Here is a 12,500-nt window from a genome sequence, read left to right as displayed (position 1 = left end):
ATATATATGTGTGTGTGTATATCTACCTAAACATACGTATGTACACACACAGAGACAGTGGTATAAACACAGGCGCGTAAAACAGCGACGCGTGAAATACGACTTGAGTATTAATATGCCCTAGCTCGGAAATAAATCCTCTTTTACCGAGACGACGAGGTTGAATTTCCATATCTACGACTCCGCCATGCGAAATATTTTGCCCCCCTTTTGCGATCTTGGATACGTACGAGACCGAGAGAGACGGAGACAGAAAGATAGGGAGAGAAGGAAAAGGAAAGAAAAGAAAAGAAAAGAAAGAAAGAAAGAAAGGTAAAGAAAGTAAAGTAAAACAAGGAAGAAAATGCATGTATATACGTAGGTACGTACGTATGTAAGTATAACGTATGTGAGTAAATAAGTACGCAGACGAAAAAAGTTGTAATTGTATGTAGGAAAGAGAAAGATTAAAGGTACTTTTGCGTCACTTCTCAGCGAGGTATGAGAAAAATGTATGAAAAATTTTCGGCATTTTTTGGTATAGTCGATGAACGGGAGCGCCGAGAGCAGAGCAATCGTGAAAACGTAAACGAGACGGCGAAGGTCGTTAGAATCTTTCGTAATTACCGAGCTGGATTAAATTAGTAGCCCCGAGGTTTCGCGTGTCCGCTAATGGCTTTAACTATTTGTAAATGTAATCATGGAACCGCATGCACACCGCATCTATACACGAATATATATATATATGTACATCTATATCTATATCTATATATATATGTGTATATATATATATATATATTTATATGTAAATTACACTAATCTACGCCTACGTTCTACTCTTCCTCCTTTATCCTTCATTTGTGTTTTTCTACATCCGCAGTCTACGTCAAATCGAACGTTTATAAGAATGCATGTATGTATGTGTGTATGTATATATACACAAACGTACAAGTATCTATATATTACAGTACTTTTTAAATATAATACCTTTTAGATATAGATTTGACAAAATTATGAAAATGGCGCGAATGTTTCTCTTCTTTAATATTCAAACTCGCGTAAGATTGAATAGTTAAATTCGATAAGTTTATAGATACATATTTATATTATAAGTTTACGAAAAGAAAATCTTTTGAGCATGCAACATCGATTCTATATAAATATACGAAAGTATATGGCAGGTGTTCGAGTATAGTGGATTTAGCTTGCATATTCATTGGTTTCTCGCTTATCGCTCTTATATTATCACTGCGTGCTTAATTGACTTCAGATTCCCTCATTAGCGCTAATGAGTTAATTCGAAAAGTGATCGAACGAATGTATGTATATAGTGTAAGAAAGTTCAAAACTAGCAGGTCGCTGTATACACTTAACTTGCATATATCTTGTATACATACGCACGTAATATAATCGTGCTATTACAATCGTGTAATGGGTTCGAAGGAAGGTCACCTAGATAATTCATACATATATCAACGAAACCACATGATACTACGAATTTCATAGTAACAGCGATTCAGTTTCAAGATTGTAAACGTTTACACCGAAGCGCGACGGACATATATATCTATTCGCTAAATAAATATATACATTCTCTCGTCAGATCTTGATCAGGTAACTAATCGAATTAATCTTTACGTTACGTTACGTTACCTTACGTTTTACATTAAATCTAATACTTATCGGAGCTAATACGAATGAAAATAAAGTCTTTTGTATCGTCGAGAAACGATATCGAGTACTTATCTAAGTACCTATCTACCTATGTACCTACTTACCTACGTAAAGAAAAAGAGAAAAAATATAGGAAAAGAGAGAAAAAGGTTGCTACTAAAGGTACTACATTCGTAGTCAGTCACATGTAGAGTAGTTTAGAAAATTGATGTGTCACTTTCGATTGAACGTATACACGTATCTAGGTAAGTACTTAACTACGTAGGTAAGTAAGTACTATGTGGTTTTATTCGTGCGAAACGTTCTCAAAGTAAAGTAGGCGTGAAGTTGGTTAATTCGTTAGTGAGCTTTAAAAAAAAAAAAAAAAAGAAAGAAAGAAAAAAAAGCAAAGAATTGTACACCAACGCGAATTTGTGCATTATGCAGCGAGATCGTTGTTTTCTTTGGGACAACCAACCCTACTAAGAAAAATAACAACAACGATGACAACGACGACGATAACAACAGCAACAACAGCAGCAAGCGACACAATCGTGTAAGTATAGTACTAGACGCGTGATATTTATTATTTAAGGAAGCTATAGTATCACGGCGATATAGATAGTCCAGAACGTTTTATTATCGGCTATATTTACTATAGCTGCCAAGCGCCAGTATGTATGGTCCGTAATGATATCATTATGATTTAACGTCGAACCTAAGCGATAAGAAGTTAGTACGCGTCCAAAGCACTTTCATAGTCGATTCGCAAAACAAATAGTATACCTAGTAGAAACGCGGAACGTGTGCGCCCGCGAGAGAAAGAGAGAGAGAGAGAGAGAGAGAGAGAGAGAGAAAGAAAGAAAGAAAGAGAGAGAAAAAAAAATAGAGAGAAAGAGAGAGAGAGAGAGAGAGAGAGCAATTCCGATGTCTAGACGAGTAAGAAACTTTCCAAGTGCGAGCACACGCGAGCGGTGTAAAGAATCGCGGAATTCGACGATTCTATAATGTTCACCATAGAATATATGTGTGTGTATCCATTTGTGTATTACATATAGCGAGTAAATATGTTACGTATACATATAGGTATAGGTATATTAAGAGTAACTAAGTAAGTAAGTACATAACTACGTAAAAAGAAGACGAACGAAAAGGAGTTGGCAACGTGAAGGAAAAGTGAACGATCGAAGTTCGAGCCAATAACAAGAACAACAACGACAAGGCATTCGTGCCTTGTACCTACCTAATCCCTCCCTTTCTAAGTTCGCACGTGTACGCCTTTATTGTTCTTTACACACGTACAGAGGGAAACGGAACAGACAGACGGACACACATGCACGAACACACACGTATATACTTGGTGAATCGAAACCAAGCGACAGTGTGGGACGCACGAAAGCGATAGAGACGAGTAGCCACTTAGCTGCTTGCTGCACATCCTTTCATACTTTATCTCCGACTCTTCTCGCTTCTCGCATCTTGCTAATAGTCACATTTATTATCTAACTTAACTGGCTTATTAAGATTTCGTCGCTTTCGATTTGATCGTCTTTAGAAATATTAGGAGATATATGTATGTACGTATGTATATAGGTATATATGTATATGTATATTTGTATATTGCATGTATAAACTATCTGCAATTTGCAAGTTACCTGTCGTAATACATTAGGTTAGTACTTACGAATTAAAACAATATGGCTCCGATAAAATGGCCGACGTATTTATGAAGGAATATCAAGGATCGTACTAAAAGTGATCGTAAATCGAAATAATAATCGACACCGCATCGTAATATGGGATAATTTTTTAACATTTGGATAAATCGTTCCCCGAGACTAATCTATTTCGACGCGGATCGTCGCTCACGTTTAAAACTTCCACATCGATCGGACACCTTCGTTCGGACCGGGAGACCGGACGTATCCAATTGGCGGAGCCGTGCACCGAATGGTAGTAGAGAAAACGAGCATACATCCGCCATCTTGGAAAACAGTGAGGGGCAACGACGCGTTAGTTTGATATCATACAATTTGCACCGTTTATATCGTCGGTAACTAAGTCGAAAGATGTGTCCCGAGTAAAGGGAAAATAAAAATTAAAAAAATAAAAGGAATATATATATATACATATATATACACATATATATATGTATATATGTATAGCCTGTATGTAAGATATCAAATAGCTTGATATAATTAGAAATAACCATGGAAGTAACTACAATCTCAAGGATCGTTCCAGTTTATCGGATGGATACTGAAATCCTTCGGATTTCTCGAAAAAGAGAGAACTCCAGCGGAAAACTTCTAAAATGGCAACACTGGATCGGTCACATCGCGCGCGCGCACACACACCACGACACGACTATCAGGTTGCAAACCGCGTCTACCGATTATTCTTAAAAGTAGACGATTTTTCAAACGAGTAGCATCGATCACTGAGTTGTGCGATAAAGGTACCCTACAGGATGTTGCTATACGATGCTAAAACTTATGGATGGACGGACGTCATCGTCATCGATCGAGTTCTATTCGTCGTTGCGGAATATATCTATGTAGGTACGTAGATATGTAAATTTGGGATAGAATCTGTTTTTACTAATTCGTGATAGTGAGAGAAAGAGAGAGAGACAGAGAGAGAGAAAGAGAGAGAAAAAGAAAGAGAGAGAGAGAGAGACGAAACTCGATCGCAGACGTGTAATCTTCGAAGCTAACCTCTAGGCAAGCTAATAATATACTACTGATCAGTTCGACATATAACCTTACTATCCATGAAAAGAAAAAGCGCGCGAAAACGTGTAGGGTAGCTATACTTTTTCTTTTGTTCTTTTTTTCTTTCCTTTTGGTTAAATTTCAAAATGTAAACTCACCCGCGCAAAACTGAAGCGATACGCCATTTAACAGCCAAGAATACACGAAGAGAGAGAGAGAGAGAGAGAGAGAAAGATCTATCTTACGAATCCCTCGGACAAATTGATTTTTAACCATGCTTCCGATACGTAATTCTCGTAATTCGGTAATTCGTAATGGCTTCGGGCAAGCTCGAAGGAACCGTCCGTCCTGTTCGTCTTATATTCGTTTACCCGATGCAGAAGAAAATGAAAAGTCGATGTGAAAGCGCGTAGACGATGATGAAGCCGGAATTGTCAGGTATACCCTGTCTTTACACGGCGCTGCGGACCGCCCCGCGAGCATTAGCTCTATCTTTGCGCCGCCCAATTTTGCGTTGCTTGAAATGCAAATTCTGCCGAAACGAGCGGATAGCAAAATGACGGGATGCAACGAGGAACCTGACGTTGAAGATTCTGACGCCTACCTTCAATTTCTCTCTCTCTCTCTCTCTCTCTCTTCTTTCTCTCTTTTTCTCTTTCTCTCTATTTCTTTCTATGCATCGCGTATAAAAATTTGGTTTTCATTTCGCGATAAAAAAAATCATTTCAATTTCATTGAAGTTCATCTCATGTGTTACCATTGAAACGTTGTTTGAATTTTCATTATTATTATTATTATTATTATTATTATTATTATTATTATTATTATTATTGATTGACGGACATTGATAAACACGGAGACCTTTTTTCTTTTCCCTCCCTTTACCGTTCTCTTCCTCCTTTTTTTTCTCTCTCGTTAATAATTAATAAGAAAACGTGTTCGACGTGGATATCGCAAAAAAAAAAAAGAGAGAGAAACGAAACTAAAACTAAAGTCGAAATAAATCGCACCACGCGTGGACATGTGTGCGCAGCTGCGTTAGACTCTGTCCGTTTGTCAGTCCGTCAGTCCGTCAGTTCGTTCGTCCGTTTGTCCGTCCATCCGCCGTCCGTCCATCCGTCCATCCGTCCTTTCGTCCTGCCTGCCTTCTTTACAACGGCTCGTCTATAATTACGATCATCAAGCCCTCGTGTATCCCGCGGTGAGAAAAACGGATGCTTGAAAAAAGCAAATGACAGAGTCTAGTGACGTAATGACAATGAGATATACCCTGGAACTCCTGCCACCGGAAGTATATATGTTGTATCTACGTATGTAAGTATCTACTTACTACCTGTGACTCTCTCTAATCGAGGACCAAACGTCTATGTCACTCTTACCCCTCGTCGTCTTCTCAAATGAAAAAGAAAGAACGAATAATTTATCCTGAACGACATGATTAATTATCGATCTTCGAAAATTACGAGAAAACGATCGAACGATACGTGAGAAGTTTAAACTGTCTACTTTCATAGAGAGTTTCGTCTCTTAATTTCTTCTTTTTATTTCTTTCATATCTTTTTTTCTTTGTTTTTTTTTTTTTTATTTTTTTTCAGAGAAAGAGGACTTTAAAAAAGAAAAGAAAAGAAAAAGAAGAGAAAGAAGAAGATAGAGAGAGAGAGAGAAAGAGAAAGAGAGGGAGAAAGAGAGAGAGAGATCTCGGCCGCGCGCGCGCTCAGCAAACAAATCGAGACTAATAAGAGTTTGATTCATAGTGGGGGCGAACTGGAGGGGGCCAATACATAAAAATAAGATAAATTTTACACTTCGTTGGTGATGAATGGCGGGATGAATTATTGAATAGTTAAACACACAGCGCCGTACCGGTCCTGCTTGCCTCGAGTCCGGGCCCAAATCCGGATGAGATACATCGTTGCCAACCGACACACAGGGCCGCCTCTTTCCGAATGAAATTTCAAAGGCTAGAAAGACTATCACTTCTCGCGACGTGTGAACGCGAGTCAACTCTAACGTTGAAACTACCCCTATAAGAATTTAAACGGATTTCGACAAGTACTCGATACCGTTTCTAACTCGATTGTCATGGTTCGAAAAGTCCCAAAAAGAATAATTTCTCCTTTTAACGAGGTATTATAGCCAGAAGTTTGACGATTTATCTCGTTTTCTAATATAATTTAAGATTCGATTATCACCAGGATTGTAATTCTATTCTGATATTTTTATCGATGAACTTGATGAGTAAGTATACGTATGTATTATATATGCATATGTTATATACTTTCAAAGAAAATCAAACTCGTTTCTTCTTTCTTTCCAAGTAAATTCTCTCTCTCTCTCTCTCTTTCTTTCTTTCTTTCTCGTTTGAAAGATCCTTCGATACCTACTATTGGTCCCCTGTTCGAGCTACGGCTGCCTAAGAGGCTCCTCCGTTCCTGGAGCATAAATTCACCTGCACATTTCACTTCGTTATGGCTCTATTCACGGTGCCGTAACCACGAGGACGGATATTTCTTGCTGTGAGGCCCATTCAGCACTCCTGGAACGCCGAAAGATCGAACGCACCACCGTTCAACTCGAATCGTTTTTACACTTTCATAGCCAGTGCATATCGGTAATATCCAACGATCATTGTTCTATTAATCGACAAGGTCCTATCTCAAATATTAAATGAGATAGAACTTTGTTGACGATGAAAAAAAAAGAACAAAATGAAATAAAAATACAAAACAAAAGGAAAGAATACTCGCGGCGTCATTTTCTTTTCTTTTCTTTTTTTTCTTTTCTTTTCTTTTTCTATTTCATCCACTCGCACGAAAATAATTATTTGCTCGTAGTCTATACGATTGAAACATGCGATACTTTGTGCGAATAAGATTTGTATGTTATGAAGTATTGAAATAATTCAGCTCCGTTGAATTCCAGCGTTTGTCACAAGCATATTATATTTCTTTAAGATGCAGACGAGGGAATCTTCATTTCGGAAGCAGTAACGTAACGCACAGGTATAAACATAATGGAGCACCAATCATAATTGGATACGAGGTGTTAAATCTGTTTGGAACGGCGGGTTACGGGAGTTATGACTCTTCCGCGAGTAATGGTCTTGTCGCGAATCGGCTATACGCTGTACACGGGGCGAAACGCATCGTGGCTCTGACTAACGTAAAGCGAGTCTATTAAATTACAGGCTGCAACGTTGCAACGTGGAAAGAGTAGGTAAATTATATCCTCGATTAATACGGAGAATGAAATTCTTCTCCTCTCGTACCTTCCTGCGACACATTTTCTTTTTTTCGTTTCTTCTTTTTCTTTCCTTTCCTTTTTTTTTTTATTCTTTTTTTTCCTTTTCCCTCTCTTTTTCTTCTTTGATGAATGAGAGTAACGGAAAAAGGAAAAAAGAAGAAGAAAAAAAGAAAAAAAAGTGGACCGAGGTGAAGTAAAAAAAAAAAAAAAAGAAAGAAAGAAAGAAAAAAAAGAACAGAAAAATAGATAAAAGAAAGGGTCACCCATCGAAGACAATTATCTACATGACTGACTCCTTGGTCCTTGGTGATAATATAATAAAAAACGATAACGATGACGCCAACAACAATAACAACAATAAGTACAGGATAATTTTGCGTAACGCCATCGGCGGCTGAGTATAGTGAACGATTTTATTTTTTTGAAAATCGATATGAGCACGGCGAACCGTAATATGTATCTTATGGTAAGCGTATAACAGCAGCAAGTTCGGCTTAAGCGAGGCTAACGTCTTTGGAAGCAGGTTCATTACAAGGCTATAAACTCACGTTATAAGGTCATAAGGATGCACGGCAATTACTTAAGAACTAATCAGCCAAAACGTGGCCGACCGCGCGTCCATGGAACGAGAATGATCGGGCTACTACGCTGCGGCTTGAGTTTTAAGTGCTCTCGTCTTAATGGCTTTGAAATACCATTGACGATAGATAAACAATTTCAATCGGCTCATTGGATCCTTAAAACGTTTTTAGAATTAAACGGAAAATTACGTTTATCTATGTAATTTTAGAAAGAGTAAGATCTAAATAGGCGAACACAAATATATATTACGATCGATCATGGAAAGATATTTTCACAATAAACACGATAAATAAATTTGATCGTGTTGACCAGCTTTGATCGTAGAATAAGTCTGTGACGCGAGAAGGTAGAAAATTGATAATTTTGAAGGACAAAGATCGAAACGTTGAAGAGGAGGAAGGGATGACAAGAGAAGAGAGTTAGAGGGCAAGAGTGCGGTGGAGTGATAGGAAAAAGGAAATGAGAAAATAGTATTTGCAAGGTAGGTTAACGAATCGTTTCGACGATCACAGAAAAGTGGAATTAAAGTTAAGGGCCCGTCGTTTCTCGTGCCGTCGTCTCTCTTGTAGGATCGAGAAGGGCGAACGAGAGCGAAGCTGACAGTCGAACGAGAGTCAAGATCAAGAGAGAGACTGACTAAAGTATAATCAGCTTTCGACTGAGTCCGCGGCCGCGTGTAATAACAGTAATCCCTTGGTTCGCCGGTAATTTAGCCGTTCGTTCAAAAACTCCAAATTATAGAAGCTGCTGTCATTAGGCAACGGCAAGAGCGCGGCGTGCATCGCAAGGCAACTTCTTCCTCGAACCATCGAAAATTTTAGGGAAACTCCGGTGTTGCCCTCGTTACAACCAGATACCGCGGATCGTTAAAGATAAATCTTCCTTCATTGTCATTCGCGACGAAAAGAAAATAGAAGAAAGAGAGAGAGAGAGAAAGAAAGAAAAAGAAAGGGAGAAAAAAGTTTCCTACGTGCGATTATCTTTTCGTATTCTTCGATCGAATCCTAACTTCTTTCCTTTTCTTTTTTTGTTCTTTTACTCCTTCTTCCTTTGGTTTTTTTGTTTTTCTTACCTAGCAAATTTCACGTAAGAAAGATCAAATATTGTGTTCCTCGTTGACGGGAAAATCACTAGCCTACCTTTTCGAAAAGGGCAAACGTTTCGATCGAAGTTCCTCATGGCCTCAGGGAAGAACTCCTTCGTAGATCGACGCCTCGATGTAAACCGAAGGAGCCGAGGAAGCAAAAGATGAATCAGGCATGTAGAAAGCCTCGAGGCATTCCCCATTGGATGGAATACGTCTGGACTATCTCTTCCCTTTCTTCTTTAACGTATCAAACGAAAGCCGAAGTATAAGGGACGAGAAGAGAGAAAGGATCGACGATCCGTTGCCTCTCTAGAGTACCTACACCTCCAAAGACCGTTTAAAACTCCATTACGTTCCTTCGTGATCCTTGAGAGATCACGAGCTAGCTCTCTTTACGAATGTATCCTCGACAGGATACCTTCTTGAACGAGATAACCATTCTGTGAAACGATTCTTTGACGTAGTCAAATTTCAAAACAAAAAAACTTTCGACCATAGGTAAGCAACTAAGGAAGTAAGCAAGCAAGCGAGCAAAGAAGCAACCAAGTAAGTAAGTACTTACTTACGTCTACAGGTAGATAAGTAGGTAGTTAACACGCGTAGATGGATACGTGTTCGTTCTGTTAACGCGTTCGAGAAATAAATTAGAAATATTTCGAACGATCTAATCTAACATCATTCATTTGATTATTAACAATTAATAATATATCATTATTTATTGATATCGCGACGATCGTTCTTTCGTCGATTAAGAAAATAACGTTTGTCTATTTAAATCGAAGCTAAGTAAGAATTATTAGATTTATATAATTTTTCGATCGAAGTGTCTCCACTGTTTATATGCGTATTAGAATTGAATACTACCCTCCCCCTCTTTTCACCACCCCCACCCACCCACCCACCCACTCCAACACCTCCAGTGTTGAGATCTCGATAGTTTCGAAAAGGAGAAAAAAAGAGAAAAAAAGAAAGGACGGAGAGAAAAAAAGACAGACATAGAAGCAACGTGGAAAAATTTCTAGAAAATTTATTCCAACGTTTAATTTCCCATTCCTTCGTAATCAAGCGCGCATTATGTTGCCGTCGGCTTAAGTTTAGTACCGACTCTACACGAACGTATCTTCTTTCGTTCGATACGCACGAGGGTGTACGTGTAATTCCTTCGATTTATAAAGCACGTGCTTTCGTTCTAGCGGCCAAACGAGAAGCACGTGTTTGCACGAACGTAGAGTAAGTAAACGAACGAATGATAATAATAAATATAAAAGGAAGAAAATAATAAACCGATGAGAAAGACGATGGTAGATATCGTTGCTAAAGGATTAAAGGATTTTACTCGATTGCCATAGATTACTTGAATTTCTCAAACGACAATATCTCGCGAGTAAGTTTCTACAATGTTGAAGAAGTAAAAAAGAAAAAAAAAGAGAAAGAGAAAAGAAAAAAATATTTACACAGTAGTAGACATTTAAAATTGCCAGGTTCGTCAATTAATTTTGTTAAAACGTTCGACTCGATCGAATCGAGCCTTATCGTTTCAAAAATATTGTAACATGTGTATAGGTGTGTGTGACAGACAACTTTAAGAGATTTTCGTGAATTTTAATATCTTTCTCTTTTTTCAAGGTAATTGTTTATCTCAGTAAGATGTTTATTAAGTGAAAACAAAAAAAAATTATGCGATTGATAGTATTAATGCTCGATCAAACTAATAAGATTTAATGATGATTAGCTATTATTCTTAAAAAAATATATGTCTGTGTGTGTGTACGTGGATGTCAAATAATAGATATCAAAAAGGTAAGTTCGTTGATCGATTCTGAATGTCGTAGAATTAATAATTGGCAATTATTGTTTAAAAAAAAAAAAGAAGATAAATAAATAAAAGAATGAAAGAAAAAAATCATGTAGATTGTGAATACCTAGCACATGTTCGTCGTCGTCGATTAACGACTGTCTAATGTCTTTAGAAACGTCTCTAAATGGATACAATTACCTATCTACGCGCGAGCAGTCGAGCTCTCTCTTCCATTAACACCTTCGAAGTCACGCATGATTTATGCAGACGATCACGATACTCGGTGCTATCGTCCCTTCGAACGATTAAACTGCACGTGAGTAGCCGGTATCATTCTTGGTTTCATTGACAAGATTGCTATATTGCTCTGACTGTATATCGTTTGTAAAATTGAATGGGGAAAAAAAATAAATAAATAAAAAGACAAAAAATAAAAATTGGCGTAAGTAAGACAGAAAGATTAGTTCCGATAAATCTCGATTGAAACGAATCAAATTTATATCAACGTGTGTACCATCTAAATCTTAATTGCACGCTACGAAATCTGGTTTCACGTTTTTTAATAAATCAGTATGATTCCTAAAAACAATGGGTAATGAGTACATATCGCAGTAAAAAAAAAAAAGAGAGAGAGAGAGATAAAAAAGAACAACTTCGTACGACAAATCGATAAAACTTATCTCGAAAAGAAAGTTTATCCCAAAAAAAGGGAAGAAACGAGAAGAAAAAAGACCAATACGATCGGTTCGACGAATCGCTCCACTTTTATCGGATAATTAGAGATTAGTGCACTACACATATTAGTGTACTAAAGATTACAAACCTCTTGCCGTTACGTCGTCTTCTTTTGGTAGCATAGACGGTCCCGAGTTGGCTCATGGCGACAGGATTGTTAGGACCCGACGCCGAAGTCGGGGTCGGCACAGGTGCTGACGTTGGTGTCATCGTGGTATCAACGACATGTGATTGTGGGTGTTGTTGCGACGTAGAAAGTGGGAGCGTTGATCCCGTGGGATAACATACCGCTGCTGCTGCAGCCGCCGCTGCCGCTGCCGCCGCAGCCGCAGCCGCAGCCGTCGCGTAATCCGTCGGCGGTGCAAGGGATGTTCCGGGTGGTCCACAGACGTTTATCAGGCTCGGTGCCGTGACACCAACACCACCACCACCTACACCACCTACACCACCACCGCACCCTCCTCCTCCTCCTCCTCCTCCTCCTCCTCCCCCTCCTCCCCCTCCTCCACCGCTGCTATTGCTGTTGCTGCTGCTGTTGCTGCTGCTGCTTACTCCACCGCCACCCCCAACCACCCCTAACCCCGCCGAGGCGGTTCTATCCAGCGCGTACACCGTGCAAACCGTAACGCCCCTTGCTTCCGCTCGACACTACGTCATCCTCGACGGAACTCGTCGAGCATGATAGTTCGCCAGCAGCTGCCGTTTTACT

The 12,500-nt window shown here is 38.8% G+C and overlaps 1 protein-coding gene across 8 annotated transcripts in view; it reads right to left on the bottom strand.

Annotated features, from left to right (window-relative positions):
* LOC127065812 (aryl hydrocarbon receptor protein 1) overlaps window positions 1–12,500 on the bottom strand; it is a 124,605-nt gene that overhangs the window by 99,278 nt on the left and 12,827 nt on the right. For 3 of the 8 annotated variants that reach the window (XM_050998668.1, XM_050998669.1, XM_050998670.1), the window contains exon 1: window positions 11,880–12,254. The exons of the other annotated variants lie outside the window; for them this stretch is intronic. In XM_050998668.1, coding sequence (XP_050854625.1) covers window positions 11,880–12,001 — 122 coding nt within the window. In that variant the 5' untranslated portion in view covers window positions 12,002–12,254. Of the gene's footprint in view, window positions 1–11,879; window positions 12,255–12,500 lie in introns of those variants that run through there. 8 annotated transcript variants of the gene reach the window in all.

This window comes from Vespula vulgaris, chromosome 8, assembly GCF_905475345.1.
Source record: "Vespula vulgaris chromosome 8, iyVesVulg1.1, whole genome shotgun sequence".
NCBI lineage: Eukaryota > Metazoa > Arthropoda > Insecta > Hymenoptera > Vespidae > Vespula > Vespula vulgaris.
This window is presented reverse-complemented; position numbering and strand designations above follow the sequence as displayed.